Source organism: Schistocerca nitens, chromosome 12 (genome assembly GCF_023898315.1).
Source record: "Schistocerca nitens isolate TAMUIC-IGC-003100 chromosome 12, iqSchNite1.1, whole genome shotgun sequence".
Taxonomy (NCBI): domain Eukaryota; kingdom Metazoa; phylum Arthropoda; class Insecta; order Orthoptera; family Acrididae; genus Schistocerca; species Schistocerca nitens.
Window position 1 is genome coordinate 69,884,438 of NC_064625.1, and position 26,100 is coordinate 69,910,537.

General features: G+C 41.5%; 1 protein-coding gene across 1 annotated transcript in view; it reads left to right on the plus strand.

Annotated features, from left to right (window-relative positions):
• Positions 1 to 25,340, plus strand: part of LOC126214915 (uncharacterized) — a 100,835-nt gene extending 75,495 nt beyond the window's left edge. The window contains exons 2-5 of the mRNA XM_049941556.1: positions 14,825 to 15,342; positions 19,695 to 19,753; positions 24,745 to 24,856; positions 25,269 to 25,340. Of these exons, the coding sequence (XP_049797513.1) occupies positions 14,825 to 15,342; positions 19,695 to 19,753; positions 24,745 to 24,856; positions 25,269 to 25,340 (761 nt within the window). The remainder of the gene's footprint in view (positions 1 to 14,824; positions 15,343 to 19,694; positions 19,754 to 24,744; positions 24,857 to 25,268) is intronic.
• The last annotated feature ends 760 nt before the right edge of the window (positions 25,341 to 26,100 follow it).

A 26,100-nucleotide genomic window follows, 5' to 3' on the forward strand; every position in this document is an offset into this window, starting at 1 on the left:
CTTGCTGTGCTGGTACTGCGAACAGCTGAAAGCAAGGGGAAACTACTGCCGTAATTTTTCCCGAGGGCATGCAGCTTTACTGTATGGTTAAATCATGATGGCGTCCTCTTAGGTAAAATATTCCGGACGTAAAAGAGTCCCCCATTTGGATCTCCGGGTGGGGACTACTCAGGAGGACGTCGTTATCAGGAGAAAGAAAACTGACATTCTACGGATAGGAGCGTGGCATGTCAGATCCCTTAATCGGGCAGGTAGGTTAGAAAATTTAAAAAGGGAAATGGATAGGTTAAAATTAGATATAGTGGGAATTAGTGAAGTTCGGCGGCAGGACGAACAAGACTTTTGGTTAGGTGAATACAGGGTTATAAACACAAAATCAAATAGGGGTAATGCAGGAGTAGGTTTAACAACGAATAAAAAAATAGGAGTGCGGGTAAGCTACTACAAACAGCATAGTCAACTCATTATTGTGGCCAAGGCAGACACGAAGCCCACGCCTACCACAGTAGTAAAAGCAGTCCGCAGATGAAGAAGTTGATGAAATGTGTGATGAGATAAAAGAAATTATTTAGATAGTGAACGGAGATGAAAATTTAATAGTCACGGGTGACTGGAATTCAATAGTAGAAAAAGGAGTTAAAGGAAACGTAGTAGGTGAATATAGAACGGGGGTAAGAAATGAAAGAGGAAGCCGTCTGGTAGAATTTTGCACAGAGCATAACTTAATCATAGCTAACACTTGGTTCAAGAATCTTAAAAGAAGGTTGTATACATGGCAGAAGCCTGGAGATACTGACAGGTTTCAGATAGATTATATAATGGTAAGACAGAGATTTAGGAACCAGGTTTTAAATTGTAAGACATTTCCAGGGGCAGATGTGGACTCTGACCACAATCTATTGGTTATGAACTGTAGATACTGCAAAAAGGGGGAAATTTAAGAAGATGGGACCTGGATAAACTGAAAGAACCAGAGATTGTACAGAGTTTCAAGGAGACCATAAGGGAACAATTGACAGGAAAGGGGGAAAGTAATACAGTAGAAGAAAAATGGGTAGCTTTGAGGAATGAAGTAGTGAAGGCAGCAGAGGATAAAGTAGGTAAAAAGATGAGGGCTGCTAGAAATCCTTGGGTAACAGAAGAAATATTGAACCTAATTGATGAAAGGAGAAAGTATAAAAATACAGTAAATGAAGTAGGCAAAAAGGAATACAAATGTCTCAAAAATGAGATCGACAGGAAGTGCAAAGTGGCTAAGCAGGGATGGCTAGAGGACAAATGTAAGGATGTAGAGGCTTATCTCACCAGGGGTAAGATAGATACTGCCTACAGGAAAATTAAAAAGTACCTCTTGTATGAATATCAAGAGCTCAGATGGAAACCCAGTTCTAAGCAAGGGAAAGCTGAAAGGTGGAAGGAGTATATGGAGGGTCTATTCAAGGGTGATGTACTTGAGGACAATATTATGGAAATGGAAGAGGATGTAGATGAAGATGAAATGGGAGATACGATACTGCGTGAAGAGTTTGACAGAGCAGTGAAAGACCTAAGTCGAAACAAGGCCCTGGGAGTAGACAACATTCCATTAGAACTACTGACAGCCTTGGGAGAGCCAGTCCTGACAAAACTCTACCATCTGGTGAGCAAGATATATGAGACAGGCGAAATATCCTCAGACTTCAAGAAGAATATAATAATTCCAATCCCAAAGAAAGCAGGTGTTGACAGAGGTGAAAATTACCAAACTATCAGTTTAATAAGTCACGGCTGCAAAATAGTAATGCGAATTCTTTACAGATGAATGGAAAAACTAGTAGAAGCTGACCTCGAGGAAGATCAGTTTGGATTCCATAGAAATATTGGGACATGTGAGGCAATACTGACCCTACTACTTATCTTAGAAGCTAGATTAAGGAAAGTCAAACCTACGTTTCTAGTATTTGCTTTTGACAATGTTGATTGGAACACTCTCTTTCAAATTCTGAAGGTGGCAGGGGTAAAATACAGGGAGTGAAAGGCTATTTACAATTTGTACAGAAACCAGATGGCAGTTACAAGAGTCGAGGGACATGAAAGGGAAGCAATGGTTGGGAAGGGAGTGAGACAGGGTTGTAGCCTGTCCCCGATGTTATTCAATCTTTGTATTGGGCAAGCAGTAAAGGAAACAAAAGAAAAGTTCAGAGTAGGTATTAAAATCCATGGAGAAGAAATAAAAACTTTGAGGTTCGCCGATGACATTATACTTCTGTCAGAGACAGCAAAGGACCTGGAAGAGCAGTTGAATGGAATGGATAGCGTCTTGAAAGGAGGATATAATTTGAACATCAACAAAAGCAAAACGAGGATAATGGAATGTAGTCGAATTAAGTCAGGTGATGCTGAGGGAATTAGATTAGGAAATGAGACACTTAAAGCAGTTTTGCTATTTGGGGAGCAAAATAACCGATGATAGTCAAAGTAGAGAGGGTACAAAATGTAGACTGGCGACGACAGCTAAGTGTTTCTGAAGGAGAGAAATTTGTTAACATCGAGTCCAGATTTAAGTGCCAGGAAGTCCTTTCTGATAGTATTTGTATCGAGTGTAGCCATGTATGGAAGTGAAACATGGACGGTAAATAGTTTAGACAAGAAGAGAATAAAAGCTTTCGAAATGTGGTGCTACAGAAGAATGCTGAAGATTAGATGGGTAGATCACATAACTAATGAGGAGGTAATGAATAGGATTGGGGAGAAGAGAAATTTGTGACTAGAAGAAGGGATCGGTTGGTAGGACATGTTTTGAGGCATCAAGGGATCACCAATTTAGTATTGGAGGGCAGCATGGAGGGTAAAAATCGTAGAGGGAGAGCAAGAGATGAATACACTAAGCAGATTCAGAAGATGTAGGTTGCAGTAGTTACTGGGAGAAGAAGAAGCTTGCACAGGATAGAGTAGCATGGAGAGCTGCATCAAACCAGTCTCAGGACTGAAGACCACAACAACATCCCAATGATCACATTTGTGCTGTATTCATATGGATCTATCTTATGTTTAATACAATATACAACAAATAACTGTTTTGATAACACAAATTATGTGCTGGACAGACCTATTCCTTGATGTTGTGATTTCATTTGTCACATCATATATTTTTGTACAGTTGAGCAGAGCTAATCACTTATACTGTAGTGACATTGGTTAAGCTTGTGGTTATTGATCTGATGTGCTTGCCAGACATATTGATTGATGAAATTTCATTTGTCACAGGAAATTAGATCCTTATACAGTTGCGCAGAGCTATTCACTTATGCTGTAATAACATTTGTTAAGCATGTAGTTCTATATAACAGTTTTAAATTTATCCTAATTTTCCAGCTCTTTGATATGTTTTGGTAGTGCATTAAAAAGTTTGATGCCTCGATTACATACATGTTTCTGACTTTGGGTCCTTGTTACAGCTTGTAAGTGGAGATCTTTACATTGCTGTGTATGGTAATCTGTATTGGTTTTCATTTTCACCTGATTTCTTTTGATCACCAACAGACATTTCAGAATGTATAATGACGGAATTGCTAAAATTTTCAATGCTTTAAAAAGGGGCCTACAACGTGTTTGATGTGGGCTCTGGGTCATTATCTGAATAGCGCATTTTTGTAATTTGAAAATCTCATTTAGACGACAACTTGATGTTCCCTAGGATACTATCCCATATGACGCAATTGACTGACAATGGCCAAAATATACTAATCTGGTACAGTTATTACTACAAACTCTTGCAATTATTCTAAGTACAAAACATGCTGAATTTAGTTTTAGTGCTAAGCTCAACACATAGTCCTTCCAGTTTATCTTCTCATCAATGTGCATAGCCAGAAATTTTGCTCACTGTACTCTTTCAAGTTGTTTGCCCTCCATGGTGGGATTTAGGTCATCATGTACACTTAATTTTCCATATTGCTTATAATTAATTTTTTTTCACTAAACCATTTTTGTATGTCTTGTAGGACATGGCCCAAAGTACAGTGCAATGACTGCTTCATATAACAAACAATTAAACTAGTATCATCAGCAAATAACATGATTCTAGCTTTACTCTCTGACACCTGAATATAATTAATGTAAATGGGGAACAGCACGGGGCCTAATACACTTCTCTGGATCTGATTTTAGTGTAATCTTTTTGTGCTGTAATTTCAACCACCAGCATCCTCTTTTCCAGATACGACTCGTACCACTTTTTTCCAGTCCTGTGATACCTATAGCTTCAAGCTTTTCCATAAGTGTCAAAGGCTTTTGACAGATCTAGATTTATCCTGAAAACACGTTTTCCGTCTTCCAATTTACTAATTATTTCTTTTGTGTATTCCAGTACAGCTGTTTCGGTACTTCTCCCAGCTAGAAATCCGTGCTGATTACTGTTTATCAGATTCCACAATTAAGATAATATGTGACTCTATATTTCATTAGTATCACTAAAACCTGAGAGAAAGTTGGGAGAAGTGAGACAGGTGTGTAGTTTCCTGTTTTAAGCTTATCCCTCTTTTTCAACAGGGGAACAAATTTAGAAATTTTCAGTTTCAGTGGAAAAAACTTGCATATTTTGTGACGGAATACAGTTGATACGCTACACTGGTTTTTTTCTTTATTGTGTAGATACACGGTCTGGTCCATCACATTAATGTGACCAAAACTCGACATGCAGTAACCACTCGCAGATGACAGACGGCACCACTAGCAGTGAAGGGTATGTAAAGCGTGTTGGGAGCCACAGAAAACAGTGCAGTTGTCACTGTAAGTAGGAGACAAAATGATTTCGAAATGTGCAAGGTCATTGGCTTTTGGGGAAAGGGTGGAAGCTTTTTGGAATGACTAAGTCTGTAAACTGTTTGTATGTCAGTGTGGTTAAAGTATACTGTGCACAGCAAAATGGTGCTATTCAGAATCGGTGCCGAGGCTACTGTGGTGCAGTCGTGGGCCATGGATGACAGGGGTAAATATCAGCTGCAGAGACATGCAGCTGTTGAACAACTGACCACCCAGATGAACCGAGAGGCTTTTCAAACGACAGATGGCCATTGGCGTGCACATTTTTAAATGTCTGAAAGCAAAACACACTGCAACAGCTGTCAGAAGGGGACACGCCAGGGGAGGAAGTCTGTGGCATTCCCTGAGTGGTGATGTTATTCTGGGAGGGACAATGGATCAACAGATGTATGCACCCGTCCTCGAGGGCCGCATCCACCCATACACACAGTTTGTTTTTATTCAGCGTGGTGACGTCTACCAGCAATACAATTCAACACAGCTTGCAGTGTACATGTGTGGTTCAAACAGCAACAGGATGAGTTTATCATATGCCCCTAGCCACCGAAGTCCTTAGATTTAAACCAATTGAGAATCTGTGGGAACCCGTCTGCCAGGCTTTATTCTCCGTGGATCCTCACACGAAAAACCCAGAACAGCTGGACTTGGCAATGAAATCATCATGGCTCCACACCCCTGTTAATACAGAACCGCACAGGCACGTGGGGGGCAGTTTCATTCCCAGCTGGATACAGGATTTTTGTCTCCTCGGAAAGTGGGCGTTGTGTTGTTCTTGTCATCAACAAGCAAGTCTCAAAAGCAGCATAAAATGAAAAGAATTGCAGTAGGCAACTGATCAAGCCCAGATGGGGTCCGCCATATGATCATTTCATTGAATCTCTTCCTGCATGTCTCGCAATGGTGTGCACCGGAAAAAGAGGTTATTCGAGGTTTTGACAGTTAGTCACATTAACATGTCTGTACAGTGTATTTTCAGAAGAAACGAAGGTACCAAACTAAATAAATCATAATTACATTATTACCCTGGAGTGAGCCACAGGAGATCAAGGGTCCATTGTACCAAAATACTCATAAAACATCCTTGAACCACCAACTGAATTTTTTCAGTGGAGTTCATTTCACCCTTTATGTAGGAGAAAATGAAAAACCTCCATCAACAATCTCAGAGGAGCCTCATATCTGATAGTACACTGATAAGATATCAATCCAGTTTCTACTTTGGACTTCTGATCACTTTATGTTTCTGAGGAAAGGCCATACTGTTCAGACTTTGGTGACCAATCTGGACAAAAGCTTTTAAATTTTGAAAAAGTATCCTTGTTAGTTTATAGCCCATCACGTTTAGCATACTTGGCTATTGCTCCCTCTTTGGTACGTTTCCCTTTCTATTGCCCTAGGTGGAATGAAGTGATCGTATGGACATTGATACCTAGGAGTCACTTGCTGGGTAAGTTTGGCTGACAATTTGCAGGTCTTTTCTTTTGACACCATGGTGGGTGACTTTCATGCTGGCGATGATGAATCAATGATAAGGACAACATATCACCCACTCCCTGAGCAGAGAGAATGTCTGACATGGCTGGGAAATGAACCCAGGCTCGACTGCATGGCAGTCAGATGTGCTGACCACTCAGTGAAGAGGGTCGATAGATGCTACTCTAGGTTATTTGCCTCCCCTCCTCACATATCTTACAATGTGCCTTTTAAATGCTCTTTCGTCAATCCTCCTCACATGGGATTATTCTCTCCCAACTAATATGCCAATACCGGGAGACAACAATGACTGTTACCTCAACGCTAACCCATATTCAACCTGTTCTACATGCCTGTCCAGTTCTCAGCAACACATTCTTTGGACAAAATGCGACTTATCTACATGCACATGTTACTTGATGGTATATGTAAGAGAGCAATGTGTGTATTGCTTCTTGTACAAGGTGCATCTGGGAAGTTTGGTGAATGGTCTCAGAAAATGAAGGGAACATAAGTTACAAAGTAATCACCATTAGCTACAAAACACTTCTGACATTTGTTGTAAAGCTATTGGAAACTGTCTGCAAACAATTCTTGTGGAGTCACTGAAAACACAGTTGTCACGCATTGTTGGATATCTGCGCTATTATAGATGAGAGGCGGAGCCACCAGTACAATCCACAGCCCATCAAGCAACTGTGTTCATCATCTTCCCTGCCTCCCAAAAGAAGTTTGACAAAAAACTCTGGGATTAAGACATATCAATCACAATTTTTGATGGAAAGGGCTTGATCCATGATGAATTTCTACCTGTGGGATGTTGGGAAGACAATGAACACCACATCACTTACTGCTGCAAGGTCTGTGGATAGTACGGTACTGATAACATCAGGTATCATCTCCGGCAATGATGCAGACATCCAGCATTGTGTGCCCATGGTGCTTTAAGTGATTCCACGAGAAGTGTTGGCTGGCCATTTCCTACAGTTTGACAACTGAGGTCAGAAGTCTGTTGTAGGTAATGGTGATTACTCTGAAGGCCGGTAAAAGCATTTTGTTTATAACTCTTGTTTCTTTCCGAGACAATTCACCAAATGTTCAGATGCATTTTGTACACTCTAAGACATAAAAAAGGCTCTACAAAGGAATTTTCTGAATGGGATGGAAACCAGTAGGAGTGATGTACAAGTACCAACAAACAAATCATTACGTTCTCAGAAAAACTGGATTATTTATTCCACAGAAAGAGCTTCACACATTGTTCCACCTCCAGCTTTTATGCAAGCAATTATTCAGCTTGGTATTGATTGACAGACTTCTCCTGAGGGATATTGTGGCAAATTCTGTCCAGTTGGTGTATTATATTGTGAAAATCCCAAGCTAGTTGGAGGCTCCAGCCTATGATGCTCCAAACATTCTCAGTTGGAGAGGAATTCGGTGACCTTGCTGGCCAAGGTAGAGTTTGGAATGCATGAAAGAAGCACTAGAAATTCTCACCATGTACAGGCAGGCATTATATTGTTGAAATGTAAGCCAAGTTAGGTAGGTGCTGGTAAAAAGAAACTGAGCTACCAGTCAACTAGTTGCAGCAGTTTGCCGGCAGGAAATCCGAGCAGAAACCTAACGTACTGCAACTCGCACCAGGCTGCATACAATGTAACTGTTTTAAGAATCAGGAAAAGATCTTAATTTTGAATGAAATGTTGAAATACTGGAAAAACATTTTTAAATTCTGTACATTGATAATGTAGACGTTCACTGCCAAGCCCGTGCTAATCTTAACATTGTCATGCACAGACCCTTTCATTTACGTTAGTAAGTTTATGTTAACATATTTCCTGAAATCTGAAGAGCTACTAAGCACGGATTGTTCTTAAATGGAAATGCGCACCATGCTATTAAGATTATCAGTGTGCAATGCACTGACGGTTTTAGTCACCAATCTGCCACATGGAATTACTGTCCTTTCTCATACACAAAGTTACTTAGAAAATCAAACTTTCTAAAAAACACACCAGAATAATATATGCCTACACTTTCGAAACATGTAGCACAACAAAAACTGGCAAATTATAACTTCCTTTGCAGCTCATACTACATGTGACCATACCATTGAAAGGCAGGGCTCTGAATCCTTACACTGCCGTAATCATTCTATAGTTCCAAGAGAAAAGATGCATAAAAAATACCAGGGTACTTTCAGATTGGTCAGTTTTCTTTAAGGCTAATAGAAAAACGTTATTCTCCCACGTTAGTCCGCACTTTTCATGACTAACAAATAACACACTTTCAAATTGTACTTTCCCAAAATAAATATGGAACATTCAGATACTTTGTTAATAATGTAAAGTATAAACTATTTTCATTTGCACTCAAATTGGCTTTCCTTTCACCATAAACTTACTTAACATATTATGATACTAAACTCCCCACTGTACAGTGTACATCAGTAGAACAACGATCTACATATTTACTATAGACCTCATTCACATTGCTATAAGCTTATACAAAACTGTACAAACATAAACAAACAAAAGAGCCATCAAGAAATAAACAGAAAAATTCCCAAAAACATTCTCTTGACCTGTTTCTTGAAAGTCTGTGCACTACTGGACTCTGGTGGGTGAAAATTAGAACTACTTACCCGACTGAACTGTTTCAGACCATCTGTCACTGTACAGGCGTGAGTCACTCTCCTGATACACCGGGGCAATATAAGGGGCCACTCCTCACAAGGATGGCTTGCTATGAAAGGCAACAGAATGGTACTTAGAACAGGGCCGGCCAGAAATTCTGCACGCGTGCGGTGCTCCTGCACACGTGCAACTTGCGGGTCACAGCGTGCACGCCGCAGCCGTCAGCGTTCATGTTTCAATCCACAGATGTCGCTTTATCCATTAGCTGAGATACTCTGTATTTATGTTAACAGTTTAACCCAGTAAGACAAGTAATACAATTAACAACCGTGGGTTTTTATTAAGGCAGCTTGACTGACGGCACGTAAATACGCGTAATGTTTTTGATCTAGTATTTAAGACAGAGAGCACTTAGCGACTTCCAACAAACCTTAGTCATGGTTTCCAATAACATTAAACCAATGCAAGGTTTCCTGTAACTAATTCTCGGTGCCCTCAGTTACACCCACATAATTTCTGTCTCACTGACCGATGAACAGAATGACAACCGCAGACCTCTCGATGATGACCTGTACCATTATTGCTATATGTTTCACCAGTTCCGTCTGAAATCTGCATAATAACCGACAATTAGATGCTTGTTATGTTTTATCGACTGCAGCTGAGCGTAGCCCTTCACACATTAAAAAAAAACCTAAATGTAATTATACAACAATCGGTTTAATGACCAATTTTCCTGATAATAATGTAACACGGAGCAGAATGAGGCAATAATGCACAGTTAGTAAACAATAATTTTTAATTATGAAAGGAATAAATCCAAACACGTTTATCACTGGTCATGAGAAATGATATAGTTAATATCGGGCACAAAAGCACGGCTCATTGACAAACGCAAGCAGCCACGGGAGATTTTCATCACTGATGCTTGATCGAAACGACTGAGAACATAGATCTTCCGTTCTTTGCTTTTTCACAGTACCTGCCATTTCTCAGTACTTCTCTGTCAAAGTTACGGTCACCAGGGGTAAACGAGACTGGGTATGTCATGCTCTTGCTTGTAGCACATAAACAGGGAAGAGGAGCCGCCGCCGTTCATTTAGGACACACGTCTAATAACAGATGTCGCCGTCGCACACGTGCGCAGCACTTCCGCACGTATGCACACTGTGCAGCGTTTGGCGGGCCCTGACTTGGAACATTGTTGCGTACTGTAATTCTGTAAGAAAGCCACAGATGAAAACTGTTATATCCTAGCCAGTAATGCCACCCGAGCCCGCTGCCAAAAGGTTGGCAGCAGCAAAGTCCGGACGCCGTCCGCATAAGCAGCGCCAGCGATACAGGAAATCGCCGCAAGTCTGCGCGCGCCACCGCTGGCTTCTGGCTTCTTAAGCGCTGGAGTCGCGAGCGCTAGGACAGTTCTGGATTCTGCCGCTCAGTTGTATACTCGCCACCGCAGTGTGTACTTGCTAGTCAGTGTGGGTACATCGCAGCAGAGTTGTTATTTGTCGCCAGCCGACGCTGACCTAGCTGCCCCGACTCGAACTAGACAGATTTCTGTAGAGACAATGTTCACCACTGTGTTTCTATATCTTCGTAATAAAGATAAGTACCGACTTTCATTCAATCCGAGTGTTTGGGTTTTCATCTTTCTGTTCACTGTTCCAGCGGACCGGTCGGCCCGCTACTAAAAGTGTGGCGGTGTTTGTCGCTACGAAGGCCGTCACAAAACTGGCGACGAGGACTTCCGAACTCGTGTGCAGGTCTGGTTCAACTTGTTTCTTGAGATAGAATTTTGGGGGCTGGTTTCATTGTGTTCACTATGTCTGCCGAATTACAACAGTTGATCTTGTTACAGAGTCAGCAAATACACAGTCTGGTGGAAGCAATCGCCAAACAAGCGGCTCATCCACCAACACAAAAGGAACATGCACAGGCAGCACCACCCTTCCGTGCTTTTGATGCGGCACGAGAAGAATGGCAAGAATATTTCGCGCAGTTGCAGGCGCACATGACAGTCTACAAAATCACAGGTAATGATCGGCAGCTTTATTTAATTTCCACTGCAGGCGTGGAAGTCTATCGACTACTTTGTAAGTTGTTCCCGGAATCCAAGCAAGAAGCTTTAGACTATGACGTTGTTGTTAACAAGCTTGCTGAGTATTTAGAGTCGCGAGTTCATGTGGCAGCAGCCAGATTCAAGTTCTTCAGATTAAGGAAACTGCCACATCAATCTAATAAACAGTGGTTAACAGATTTACGGGGCCTCACCCGTCAGTGCCGATTTAATTGTGTGTGTGGAGCTTCCTACAGTGATGTCATGTTACTAGACGCATTGCAGATTCTCGTATTCGTGCTGCTATCTTAAAGTTGCCTGACCCGTCATTAGAGACTGTGATGAACATCATTGAAGCCCAAGATACTTTGACTATGCTGAGTGTGAGTTAGATCAGCATGTATTTCTCAAATTGCCTGTGCTAAGCAAGTTATGTCACGCCCGCGGCCCCACCGGCAGAGTCAGACTGTAAACACTAGCCGGCCGCGTCATGTTAAACATATTCGTCAGCCGCGTGTGCAAAATGATAGACTTAAGTCTTGCCCTAAGTGTGTTCTTGCTCATCCTCGTGAACGTTGCCCGTTAAGAAACGCGGTTTGTCACTTTTGTCAAAGGAAAGGACACATCCAGACTGTGTTTGCGTAAACGCAAGAACATTCTAGTGCTGCCCAGCCCATGGATATTCATGTTATTCAAAGCCAGCCCGCCCGGAAGGTCGCGTTTAAAGATTCTTCCACGGTTAGTGTGGGTAATAAACTTGTTCGCAATAAGCCACCCACCCAGCCCTCTGCTATGCGACCCAAGCGTAATTCAAACGCTGTAAAACGTAATGTACAGACTGCAAGTGAAGCGGGAGTTGTTGTTCCACCCGCCCAACCCACGAGTTGTCGTAAGCAGCGAACACGCGCTAAACGCGCTGATTTTGTGTCTTCCGCCTCCACTGCACCGATCCAGAGACAGTGTAATAAACTCTTTGTGAAGCTACGCATCCAGGATAAGATCTTCAATTTTCAATTAGACACTGGTGCGTCTGTGACTCTCATAAATAGTGCTACGTATGCGGCTATCGGCCGCCCTAAACTTTCAGCGGCAAAACATTCTTTGGCTCCTTATAGTGGCGAACACATTCCTGTGTTAGGTGTATGTAGCGTGCCAGCCACATTCCGGGGCAATACAAAGTTTCATTCAGTGGTCCGCGCTACAGTGTAAACATTTTCGGATTAGACTGTTTTGACTTGTTTGGCCTGTCTATACAAGACAATGTGCTGCAACTTAATTCTGTTGTTGTTCCTCAAGACAGCATAACCGATTTGTGTAAACGATACAGTGACATATTTAAAGACGAACTAGGTTGTGCTGCGAACTTTGCCGCTCATATTACGTTAAAAGATAATGCTCAGCCTCGATTTTTTCGTGCTCGTCCAGTGCCTCACGCCCTCCGGGCACCTGTAGAAGATGAACTTCGTCGTTGGCAAAACAACGGTGTTATTCACCCCGTTTCAGCGAGCCAGTGGGCTTCGCCCTTAGTTATTATAAAGAAACCGTCTGGCAAGTTACGTTTGTGTGCTGATTTTAAGTCGACAGTTAATCCTCAGACTGTCATTAATTCTTTTCCTTTGCCTAGACCGGACGAGCTGATGGATAAGTTAGGGGAAGCTTGTTTCTTTTCCAAAATTGATCTCCGTGAAGTATATTTGCAGTTGCCCCTCGACGAGCAATCACAACAGTATTTTGTCATAAACACGTCGTTGGGGTTGTTCCGTTTTCTGCGTTTGCCTTTTGGTTGTGCGTCAGCTCCAGCTGTTTTTCAGCGTTTTTTGTCACAACTTCTGGCTAATGTGCCATCGTGTTGCCACTATTTAGACGATATTGTTGTGTCCGGTCGGACGCCTGCTGAACATTTCCGTAATTTGGAGTGTTTGTTTACAGTGTTGTCTCAGGCAGGCCTACGTTGCAACATCGATAAATGTTCATTTTTCCTTACGGAGTTGGAGTATCTGGGACATGTTATTAATGCTCAAGGCATTCATCCCTCCCAGTCACATTTAGCAGCTATTCGTGATTTGCCCGCCCCTCGCAATCTGCATGAATTGCAAGCAGTTCTTGGCAAATTGACATATTATGTTAGGTTTATTCCTAATGCATCACAGATTGCTGCACCGTTGCATCGTCTCCGCCGTAATAATGTTCCGTTTGTGTTGTCGGCTGATTGCCAATCAGCCTTCCAGCAGCTTAAAGAGGCTTTATTGAGTGATCGTTGTCTGGTCCATTACGACCCTAACAAGCCTCTGGTGTTAGCTTGTGATGCCTCTTCTTTCGGCCTCGGTGCTGTGTTGTCTCACCGAGTCGGTAACACCGAAAGTCCTATTGCGTTCGCATCTAAATTGCTAAACAAAGCTCAGTGTAATTATAGCCAATTGGACAAGGAAGCGTTGGCTATTGTGTTCGGTGTCACAAAATTCCATCACTACCTCTATGGTAGACCATTCTATTTAGTAACAGATCACAAGCCCCTGACGTCACTGTTTCATCCGTCTAAACCAGTTCCTCAGCGGACAGCTCAGAGACTACAACGTTGGGCTCTTTTGTTATCACAATACCAGTATGAGATACTGTATCGCCCTACGGCTCAGCATGCAAACGCTGACGCGCTTTCTAGATTGCCGATTGCTGCGGATGATGTCTTCGATTCCTCTGACGACTCTTGCCATCAGATTGACGCCGATGAGCACCAATCCCTCCGGGATTTTCCGATTGATTATCGTCAGGTGGCACGTGAGACAGCTACGGATCCTCATCTGAGTTTACTATTACGTTTTGTTCAACGTGGTTGGCCGTCCAAGGCAAAGGACATATCGGATCCTGTGGTTCGTCGCTATTATCCGCAACGTCATCTGTTGTCTGTTTCGCACGGAGTTTTGCTGTTACGCACCGAGAATGACCAGCTTCGTGTCGTGGTTCCCCAAGTGCTCCAATCCAAGGTCCTCGACTTGTTGCATCAAGGTCATTGGGGAGTGGTCCGCACCAAGCAGCTTGCCCGCCGTCATTGTACATGGATCGGCATTGATAAGCAGATTACGCAGATGTCTACAGATTGTTCGACGTGTGCCGAACACCAAGCTGCTCCGCCTCAACGCTATTTTGAGTGGGCACGCCCTGCCGGTCCCTGGCAGCGAGTACATATTGATTTCGCTGGTCCATATTGGAATTCTCGTTGGCTCATCGTGATAGATGCATTTAGTAATTTTCCGTTTGTTGTGCCCATGCAGTCTACAACGTCTGCACAAACTATACAGGCGTTGACTTCAATTTTTTGTATTGAGGGTCTTCCAGAAGTTTGTGTCTGACAATGGTCCACAATTTACCTCTGCTGAATTTGAAAGTTTTTGTTCTGCCAATGGCATTCGCCATGTTCTTACTCCGCCGTTCCACCCTCAATCGAATGGTGCAGCGGAACGTTTTGTACGCACATTCAAGGATCATATGGACCGCCTTCGTGCTACGCACTCTCGTCAGCAGGCCCTCATCACGTTCCTGTCGTCGTACCGGACCACGCCACGCGACGGCCCTTCGCCTGCGGAGCTTCTCCACGGCCGTCGTCATCGCACCCTACTACGGTTGTTGCACCCCCCGGATCGACCCGCCGCTTCTGAGCATCGCACGCGTTTTCAGTGCAATGACGCCGTTTTTTTCAGAGTTTATCACGGTCGCCATCGTTGGGAACGTGGTACCGTGATAAGTGTCCAGGGTCGCGGTTTTTATACTGTTCAAGGTGCTACTGGGGTGCACAGGAGGCATCAGGACCAGTTGCGCCGCGCTGGCCGCCCGGATTCTGCCGCTCGTTCTTTGTCCACAGATTTGATCCGCGACGGGTTCCAGCCGCGCCTTCCGACTTCGCTGCCGCCCCCAGGGCAGCAGCAGCAGCCGTCGCCGCTACCACGCCGACAGCCCGTCCCGTTGATGCCTCCCGCGCAGCTTCATACGGGAGCGCCCCGGGTGGTCGCTCCAGCGCCTGCGGTCCCTCTTCAGTCGCCGCCGCCTTCGGAGCTGATGGACGTCGACCCCTCAGCCGGGCCGCCTTCCCAAGCGGTGGCTGTGCAGCCTGTCCTGCAGCCGCTTTCCTTGGGCACCCCCAAGGAGTCTGACACCGCAGCGCCTTGTCCGGCGCCCACTCAGCAGCCGTCGACGCAGCGTCAGGAGACGCTGCCTCTCTTCGTGGGTCCCGACGCCCCGTCGCGTCCAGTACCAGAAGCTGCACCCGTGGTCACAGGCGTGCACCCTGACCTCGGTTTTCAGTCGGTGTTTCCCGAGGCCCCGCGCAGCCAATGCTGGGGTGCGGACCGGAGACTGCCACCGACAACAGTCTCCGCCCCGGTCTCTTCTGCTACGCCTGCGGCCTGACACCTCCCCCGCCGTCGACGCTCGCCACGTCATTATTCAACGACAAATGGAATCCCAGTCAATCACTCCTGGTTATCAGGCAATAGTCAGGTTGGTATCACACTGCTGTCCAAAGCAGCTCCAGACATGTCTTTGCTGGCAATTGGTCTCAGTCCAATCCACTCCCGTCATTGAGATTCCAGTCCAAAGACGTGCCTGGAGATGACCCGATAATCGAGAGGAATCGTCTGGGGTGCCATTAGTTTCGTAGCAAGATCCCTTCAGTTTTAATCCACAGTGCTATGTCAACAATGTGCTATACCCCGTTTTATTGCCCTTCATTGCTGACGATGTTGAGTTAACAATTCAGTCAGATACGCCTACCTGCATATGAGAAGAGCTTCTACTGCTCGTCTTTATGTTTTCCGAGACCTGCCGTGCCCAATTGAGAATGTAGTGCTACGGGCAGGGCCCTCCAAACATATTGGGATTTCAGTGCTCCAGTCCACAATTTAGACAGAATTTGGCATGATATCCCCCAGGAGTACACCCAACAACTGTATCAACCAATATCAAACTGAATTACTGCTTGCATATGGGCTACAGGTTGTCAATGCATTAATGACTCCCTCAGTTTGTGATGCTCTTCCTGTTGAATAACTCATCCAAGTGTTCTGAAATTGTAATCATTTGTTTCTCTGCACATGAACAGCACATTTACTCATTTCAACCCTTTGGATAATTCCTGTGTGGTGCAACTTTCTTCTTTCCTTAGAGTGTACTTAAAAAATTGTGTAAACAGCCTTATAAGTTCACCATCTTAAAAGAGCACACAGGCCCCTTTGAAATGCTGTAGATGGAGTGGAACTGATACCTGCCAGTTATCTGAGCCTTCACTGCTGACATAAGCCACATCATTGAAGAGGTGTGTATGTGCCAGTCGATTATAAGGAGCCAGTGTAGTACAATGGATTGAAACCACAGATTAGAGCTATTGTCTTTGGATGTGCCAGTGAATTAAGTTGCCCAATTTGTTGGTGCATCAGTGAAGACTATCCAGCTTGTCTACAAGGAATGTTGTATCACTTGCAACCACATAATGTGGCATAATAATAAAAGTGGCCACATTAAGATCCTAACTCGTAGTTAGTCATAGAGATGAACGTTGTAAGTTGCCATTGACAGTCAGTCTCAAACACACCAGGAATCGCTGCAGACCCATGTGTACTAGTTTTCAGCAAAATATTGTGATGGCAAGTTGCATGCAATGGGTCCCTTGCAGAAGACTACCGAGGCATAAAAATGTACATCTTGTCAGTGGAGCAAATACCACATAAACTGGACAGTAGGTGACTTGAATAAGGTTTTTAACGTGCAATGGGCAGAGGATATACACAGTGTCTCAAAAGTTACAGAACAGTTCTGATGTGTTACAGCATCCAAACAAATTAGACCTAAGGTATTCACACCATGTTTGCCTTATGTGACATAGTATCACAAAGTTTTTATGCAGGTTAATCAATTTCAACATGTGTGCACCAGTGGTGGTGGGCACAATTTCCAGTCTGTTATCAGGATCTATCCACATTCAGCACATTATATCTGCATCACCGGTGGCAAGGGCGGAAATGATTTTGTTCATTAAATTTTAGAAGTGGTTGACAGCTGTCTGGTAGACTCTGTCCTTGGTATATGCTCATAGAAACAAATCCACGTTTCTAATGCCTGGTGGCCTAGAACACCAAGGAATAGGACCACCCCTGCCAAGTCAGCATACGTAGTAACACCTGGTCCGCAACATCTGCCACAGCCTGAGCCCACCATATTAATGGAAAAAGACTGTCTCGGCAGTCAGCCAGTCATAGTGACAGCCTGAGCATATCAAGGTAACTGCTTTTTTTCTGAGGAGAAAATGGTCCCAGAATACCATCAACCGCCAAACAACACAACACAACACATTCACTATCATGTACCTCTTCCATCACAGCATGTGGATTGGTTGTGCCGGCAGTTGGTAATATATCACTATCTCCTCACAGGATATGTATATACTGTGAATTGCCAACAAAACTGGCACAGTCACGCATATTTAAATACAGGGATATGTAAACATACAGAATATGGCACTGCAGTTGGCAATGCCTATATAAGACAACAAGTGTCTGGCACAGATGCTAGATTGGTTAGTGCTGCTACAATGGCAGCTTATCAAGATTTTCGTGAATTTGAATGTGGTGGTATAGTGGGCATACGAGCAATGGGACAAAGCATCTCCAAGGTAACAATGAAGTGGTTATTTTCCCGTATGAGCATACAGTGAATATCAGGAATCTGGTAAAACATCAGATCTCCGACATCGTTGCAGCCGAAAAAAGATCCTGCAAAAACAGGACCAACAACTGAAAAGAATCGTGTGCAAATAGCTGCATATTTCAATGTTGGGCCATCAACAAGTGTCAGTGTGAACCATCAGCGATATGAACTTTTGTAGCTGAAGGTCCACTTGTGTACCCTTTATGACTGCACGACTCAAAGCTTTATGCCTCACCTGGGTCCATCAACACTGATATTGGAAACACGTTGCCTGGTTGGACGAGTCTCGTTTCAAACTGTGTCGTGCAGATGGACATGTACAGGCATGGAGACATCCTCTTGAATCCATGGACACTGCATGTCAGTAGGGGACAGTAGAAGCTGGTGGAGGCTCTGTAATGGTGTAGGAGGCATGCAGTTGGAGTGATATGGCTAGGTATGACCCTGAAAGGTGACACATACGTAAGCATCCTGTCCATTGGGGATTCCGATGGACAATGATACACTTGGAATGTCCGGAATTGCTACAAAGTGGCTGCTCAGAAAAGATGCGTCATTCACAGTGTTAATTCCTTCCATCGCTACTTCAGACAATAGTCAAGCCCATGAGGCACAATCGATTACTAAGCCAGCATCCGGCATGCACTGTACAACTGATGCGTGTTATCAAGATCTTACATACTTTGCTCAGAGACAATTTTCTTGTGTTTGTTTGCATATAATAAAAGTAATGTGTGGCTAAATACTTTAACCAAAACTGAACATGAATGCCCAAAAATAGAGTGAAGTTCCAATATTTGCAGCTCTTGATATGTACATGAACTTTACTTTTAAAAACAAGAGTAGAAGGCTTAGATATATCATACAAGATTTATTTTCTGGTATATTTTTTATAGTGATATCAATGTAGGTAAGATGTAAAGAGAGATTGAGAGTGGGCAGGTTTGTTTTTTAAATAGTGAGCCTTCATAATTGTGAAGGCAAGATTTGTCATTGAGTAGGTAGACTGGTGCTGTATCTGTGTTGAAAGATATTTCAGTTCCTTCAAGAAAGTCAAATTTCTTGCCTTGTTCTTTTCTACACTGTTTGCAGAATGAGTTACTGGGCAAGAATTATGGCAAAGTCGGATTTGTTCTGGATGTTAAGACAGAGTGCATCCCTGTGCTTCTACCAGTTTGTTGATTGCTGAAGTCGGGACATACCTGACATTTGATATTCTTGCTTAGTGCTTTCAGTACTGTGGATGATATTATTCTGTATTTTGTTGGTTGTGAAGAAGCTTATTTTTATGTCATACAACTTGAAGAGGTTGGCAATTTGGTATGAAATCTTCCATAAGGAAGGTCAGTGTTTATTACAAAGATGGTCTTCCTGTTTGTGGGTGGTTGTCCAGAAATTGGTTGGTTTAGTTAATGTATTACAGCAGGATTGTATTAATTACTGGAGGCAGCTGATTTTACAATTTTCGTTTCTTTATATCTTTCACTTGTATCCATTGGGTCTTTAAGCATGTGATTAAACATTCTTATATTGATCTGGATAGCAAGAAGTTATGGATGGTAACACTAGTAATTGTTGGCTTCCTGGTAATTTCAGCATTGTATAAAGTTTTGTTAATGTTTTCTGGTGTTTCATTTCTACAGTGACGTGAATTGAATTTTGTGGTGAAAATTTATTAATTTCTTCAGCTAGTTTTCTATTTCCTTTGGTTGCTCTGTTGAAAAGAATGAAATGAGAGTGTTGCAATTTTCTATATTCACACTGAATAAACAGTCATAAACATCCCCAATGAATAAACTTAATCTTGGTCCCTACAGCTGTTGTGCTATAATCTAGTGTAAATTCCTGCAGATACGAAAGGGATTTTGAACTTGTGTCCATATAGTTTCCATAACCTGCACTAATATGCAATACTTATAGAAATGCTTTTGGTTGTTGTTCAGTACAGTGGTTCTACCTGACAGCAGTTTCTAGTGACTTATTAATGCATTACTGTCCCAATAGTAATTTTTGCCACACACTGTGTGTTTCAGGACCTGCGCAACCTGCCAAGCAGAACACTGCCGCCTCCCGACAGTTCTCTCAAAACCCGGTGATGTAAGCAGGGGGATTAGAATGCTTTTGAGTCTTGCAGCCAGACCACTAACAAGGTTTTGCCTCCTGCTGAACACCAAACCCACAGACAGTCTGGCTTTCTTTTTGTGAAAGTGAAAATTGAATCATTGCGGGTGCTGTGATTGTCAGTTTCTATTAACATGACACAAGCAGTGTGGCAGGTATTATAAAAAAACGGAAAGGAAAAGAGCTCCCATATCTTGGCTAACTGTTGTTTACTTCTTTGATTTGTTAAGCAATGCGCTAATAACGGCAGAATGCCAACGTTATAAATTGTACAAGGTGAAGTGAGATATTACACTTGAAATCATTACAGCCCACTATAAAGTAGTGATTGCTTCTCCCAAGTGATAAAAATGCGGTCCATAAAGAAACCTTCATTATTCCAGTAGGCAGTTGGTCATTGGTGTTTAGTATGCTTGAGAGCTGTTCTTTGTTCACACAGTTAGTGATCAATACAGTGTTGCTCATGAAAAATGACATCTTAGGCGTGTATTGACCTAACAAAAACTCCTAGTTAGTGAGCAGAATGTGTCTTTAAAGATAATTAATTCCAAATGCAGTCATTTGAACTTTTTACTCACTGAGGCAAGAATTCCTCTAAGGTTTGAGATGGTTGTAGACACTTCTGGTAGTTTTGTAACCAATGACAACTGGCTTGGGTGAAACATGGTCATCATTTTGGGCCCTAGGACAATGCCTATTTTGCTATTTGGAGAACCATGCAGAGGAAGGAGCACCATAAGTAGTTTATCCAGACTGTTCAGTATCATTTCTCGATGTCCCAGCTTTATATCACTTGGTCCTTAGTTTTGGAATCCAAGTAGTTTCTCATCACAAGCAATTGCAGCTCTTTCTATCATTGTATTTGAAACACCTACCTTCTGAACTGGATGGTCTGAAACCCTGCACCCTGAGACATACACGAGAGTGTGGTGGCTTGTGGTACACACCTTGGCCCATCTGATTTTCATTTTACCAAAACATCTAAGATTGACAGCCTTCCTTCTCTCACAGTTGACATGAAGTTGATTATGGTAAATGTTGAAAGCTTGAGGTTTTACTCAAATCTGAAGATATTGTCATGAGAACAAAGATTTCTTCACATCACCATATTTAAAAATATTGCTCAGCATATAAAAAGGAAACTTTGTTGCCATTGTGAAGGAACTATCCTGACACTAGTTCCAGGTTACCTGATGGACACAAAAAGAAGTAACTATTAAAGTGTAGCGTACATACTTACCATGTGTAATAACATGAGAGAGAGCAAATTATATATTATATTTCCATAAACCTTCAAGATACTTTCATTCTGTAACAATATGTTGTCTTCTCAAGTAGAAATATATAATTTCCAGCTAAACACATATTGCTTACATGCCTGTAACAATATTCATACTAAAAAAAACTTTAATCTAATTTCTTCTGCACATGTAAAGCCACTGGCTCAGTGCTGCAGTGATTATTATTTACATGGCTCAGTAAAGCAGTTGCTGGTTAGTTCCCCATCTAACAATTATTTAATTCACACAACCTCCCAAATGTGCACACAGTATTCAAAGTTGAAATACATACTGAATTGCATGTTATTTATATTCACTACCCAGCCTGTCTTTTATGTGAACTCTACATCAAAATAGAAACATTATACATTGGGCGTGCCATAACCTTGTAACATACATTTCTCCAGCCTCCCCCCCCCCCCCCTCCGAACATGTTGTGCCTCTTTAATTTCACCTCTTATGGAAAATTGCTCCCTGACTTGTGTTTCCTCTTTGAAAACAACCAGTGGACAGTGCAAATATATAAGGCAGCTGGTAGGAGCCACACTTTCCCATGTAATAAATGAGTGTATGAAATTTGGCTTCTTATTAGATACCTTCTTCTGAAGCAGAAATGAGGTATTGGTTCTTGCTAACTTGTCACTACTCAAACAACATTTTCTTATAGTGGCTTTGGATAACAGCTCAAGTTTTTATAAGTTGTAATCCTAATTTCTTTCATAAATGTGTATTGAGGATTCCTGGTGTGACGTAAAATAAAAGTCTCATTTCATTGACTTTTAGTTTCTTCTTTGCTTTCTACTAAATCGCAAGTTCTAGAAAACTTGTCTATTGAGCACTGCTTCATAAAATTCAGTAAAACCTATGCTCCCAACATAAAGAAACTTGCAGAAGACCTGACAATTTAGTTTGATTTTGGAGCAGAACAACTGGTGTTGGCAGTAAAAATTTTTCTAATTTTGGTGTGGAGCAACCCAACTTACCTTCTATTGTTGTGACAGTTAACATCTGTTATACTGTACTTGGTCCAAACAAGTTTATTTCTACAGTGTCTGCTAGGATGCCATTGTTTATCAATGAACAATATAAACCACATAAAAGTAAATGAGAACAACAGGGTTTAGGAGCATACTTGGCACAACCATTGTAGTGGAAATGCTTAACATTGTGTGAATGTTTCTAAGTGGATGACAATAAGACCATGGTCAGTACTGGAACCTGCAAGATATTGGTCATTACTTGTATTTGGTGGTCGTTCCCTGAAAGTACCTTATCTTGCTTCTGCCCTTCTGCAATAATATAAAAATGAAATAGTGTCTTCCAGTGTAGAGCCTCTTCTAGAATTTTAACATTTTAAGGTAGTTCCTAGAACATGTTTCAGTATTCAGGTTGCAACAGAAATTTTAGGAGCATCTGTCAATATTTTCAATTGTATTACTGTGTTGAAATGTACATACGTGTTGTTCAACAGTATTCAATTTGTAAATATTTCAAGAGAGATGCTCTTTTTAATTTATTAAATGCCACATCAGTAAAGTGGCAATCTATGGGATCAAATGGAGGCAAATGCTTTGAATACTTTAAAACTGTAACATTTATGTTGAAACTGATAAGGCCTACAGATGCACTATTGGTTATTTGTACTACACACAAGCCTTAGAACAAAATGAATGTAAACAAAATTTTAGAGGTTTTGTTTTAATGTTTAAGTGCTGGCACAGAATGCATTGACTTGTTTACTAACAGAGTTTGTAACCTTTGAGTTTTGTTTTGTCATCAAAGATTATTAGCTCTTATCAAGTTATAGCCAATAACAATGAACATGAAGGAGTTACAAGACGGACTTTATCAATTGGCCAAAATTGAAAACTATAATCAGTTAATGTGAGAACATGGGGACAAGAGTTATTGTATCCACTGTGACAACATAATCTGGATCTCAGTAAAACTCAAATGAATACAGATATTATTTAGTTATATTTATTAGCTATTCTAGTTCCCCACAACAATGTAAAATTGCCTTTGGCTATGAGTTTTAGCATTGTTGCAGCAAGAGAGAATGAATGAAATACCTTACAGTGTGTACAAGCATTTTGATGAATTTTCATTTTCAACAAGCAGTACATTGCGGTTGCACTGTTGCTTGCTGTAGGCATACAATTTTAAATGTATTGGACCTAATTATTGTTTCTATTGTAAACGTGACTAGTGTTAGTGTTCATATAAAAACAGTAGCACATATTATGTAGCTCTACTTGCTGAAGAGCTACTCAGATCAGAATATTACAACCTATTTGTAGCCCACCTTATTGGTGAAATTATTGTAGATATGAAGTTTCATTGAAGTTGTCATTTGGAACAGAAGCGCATAATAAAGTTTTTTTGAGACCAGCAGAACTGCTTTTCACCCGTGTATGTATGTATGTATGTAGGTAGGTAGGTCTAACAATTTTTCGTCCAGTGAGTCTTTGACCTAGCCTATGGTTTCAACACTACGTAGCAGTGACAGACTGCAGGTAGATAATAGACAACCACCAAGTGACCATCAACATACATCAGTTTTTCTTAACCTGTTTCTGTAAGTTGATGATAAAATGAACCTTTAAGTAATAAAAATAATCAAGTATATAGCTGCACATTAAATAGTGTTCCATGGAACTGAAGTGCCAAATAATTAAAGAAGTAAAACAAAGACCACTGAATAAGACAGGACACAATGTTTCTTGTAACAAGTGTAGTGCATTGTTACTAAATACATTTTGAGAGAAAATTTATATAATGTAGTGTTTGTTAATGTTGTAACGTGCCTACGAAACATTTATGGTTGAAATGTACAGTTCTTTTCTGTAAAAGATGCATGAATTTAGCATTTTTTTTAATGTTCTTCTTAATTTTGTTGGTTCCTTTGTTCCCATTACCTATTACCAATATAAACGGTGAGGCTGTTCAGACTGCTTTGTTTTTCTGTACAGCATGGAGTAATTACTTCATAGCTTATCCCAGAAGCCTCATCATTAAATAATATCAGTTACATGAATATTATAATTGCACGGTTAAAAATGTTGTACTGCATGAAAGACATGGTAATTCTACAGAGTTGCAGTTGTACTACCTTTGAGCTGTGTACATTTTTAAGTTACAAGCCAGTATCAGCTTTATGCTGTAAATGTCTTGGTAAGCTTTCCAGTGGAACAACCAGAAATCTGTGTGCAAATTAACACCATGTAAGCAGTGTAGGTAATGGTAACAGCTCTTTTCATATACAGGGCGTATTAAAACAAAAACAAAAACCTACATACACACAATTTGCGAGTGTTTAGGAGAGAAAAAGCTTTTTTTGTGTGACTGCCTCTAAATTTCTTTTTTATAGGGGGAGACGATGTTGGTGTATGAAGCACTGGTTACCAGTTCAGTTGAATGCACTGTCATTATTCACACTCGGTTGTTTTGAGCAAGCATATTCCAGTTGTGCCATAATGTAGACAGGCGATATTTTCAGAAATGCCCCTAAACCAATAGTCACACCATATCTCGAGCATTACTAACATCAAAACTTTAACGGATCCATATCAGGAACATGGTGCACACCAGTGACATGTAATGAAGTGTATCTCTACCTCCTCTGACCCCACAAATTCTTTGTAAATGTAGTTTCTTTTACACAATGTATACAATTTTTTAGGAGCAGCTTCATTTCTAATGAACCAGCTTTAAGCCCAAGAAGGCCTGAGAGTAACAACCTCAGGATAAAGGCAAGTAGCTGTACAGGACAGAAGAGTTGGACCTTGACTAAGGTAAGTCAGAAAGTACCTTTGTCCTTGAATCACATTACCTGTCATGACTAGAGACAGATAAACAAAACAAAGATAGTTCAACTGTTAAGTAACCCTCCTCACCACCCACACACACTGTTTAAACATAGTTTCCATCATAAGCAAAATTTTACATTAAAAGGTGACTGGCACTTCCATTGAAGTTCAACGTATGAGGAGCATCCTGAAAGTAAGTACCAAATCATTCTACTGCCACTGCAGCACTAGTGTTGTAGGTTCACACATTTCTCTGGTTCATTGTATTTCCACATTTGACACTGGAGCTGAATTTTGTTGTATTGATATTTGTTAGTGATCATTGAAACTGTTTAAGACAACCTCTGAGCCCAGTGACTGTGAAGTGCACTCTGTTATGTTGTGTTTCTCCACACAGAACATTAAGCCGGCTGAAATTCATCAACTTGTAAATATTTATGGTGAGAAAGTGGATGAGACTGTTTGTTGAACTTTCATGGTGAAGCATGTATTGGACAGCCTTCTGTTGTCACTCATGGTATGGGTGAGAAAATGAATTAGAAAATTCATGAAAATTGATGGTTCATAATAAGAATGTATTTCAGAAACTGTTTTGCATGACTCAGTCATAAATTTCTTAGATGTTTGTGAATTGTGTTCCAAAAATGCCTACAAAATTATGTGCCTTGGCAGGGTTTTGACATTTCAGCACTGAATACAGTGATGAGGAAGATGAATTCTTAAATAGAATTGTGACTGGTGATGAAATTTGGGTTTTTCATGACACTCCAAAATAAAAACAATATATGGAATGAAGGAACTCACAATCCGACAATACTCCTCCTACTGCCCCCCCCCCTCCCCAGCCCAAAAAAAAAAAAAAAAAAAATCAGAATGAAGTTGTCAGTGCTAAAAATCAGGTGGAATGGATTCTAGGACCAACAAGGCATTCTGCTTGTTGAGTTCCTTCTCAGAGCTGAAACCATGAAAGTGATATGATACTGCAAAACACCGAGAGAACTCCATCATACTATTCAAAACAAGAGATGCGAAATTCTCAATTGAATCGTTATGTTGCTTCATGACATCACGTTTCATTTCTGCTGGTGGCACTGAGACCCTTACTAAACAATTCAGTTGGGAACAGTTCGACCACCTGATCTCCCATCTTCTGACTACCACTTTTACTTCAACATCAAGCGGGACGAAGGTGCTTCAGCACCAATGATGATGTAAGTGTGATCAGTAAT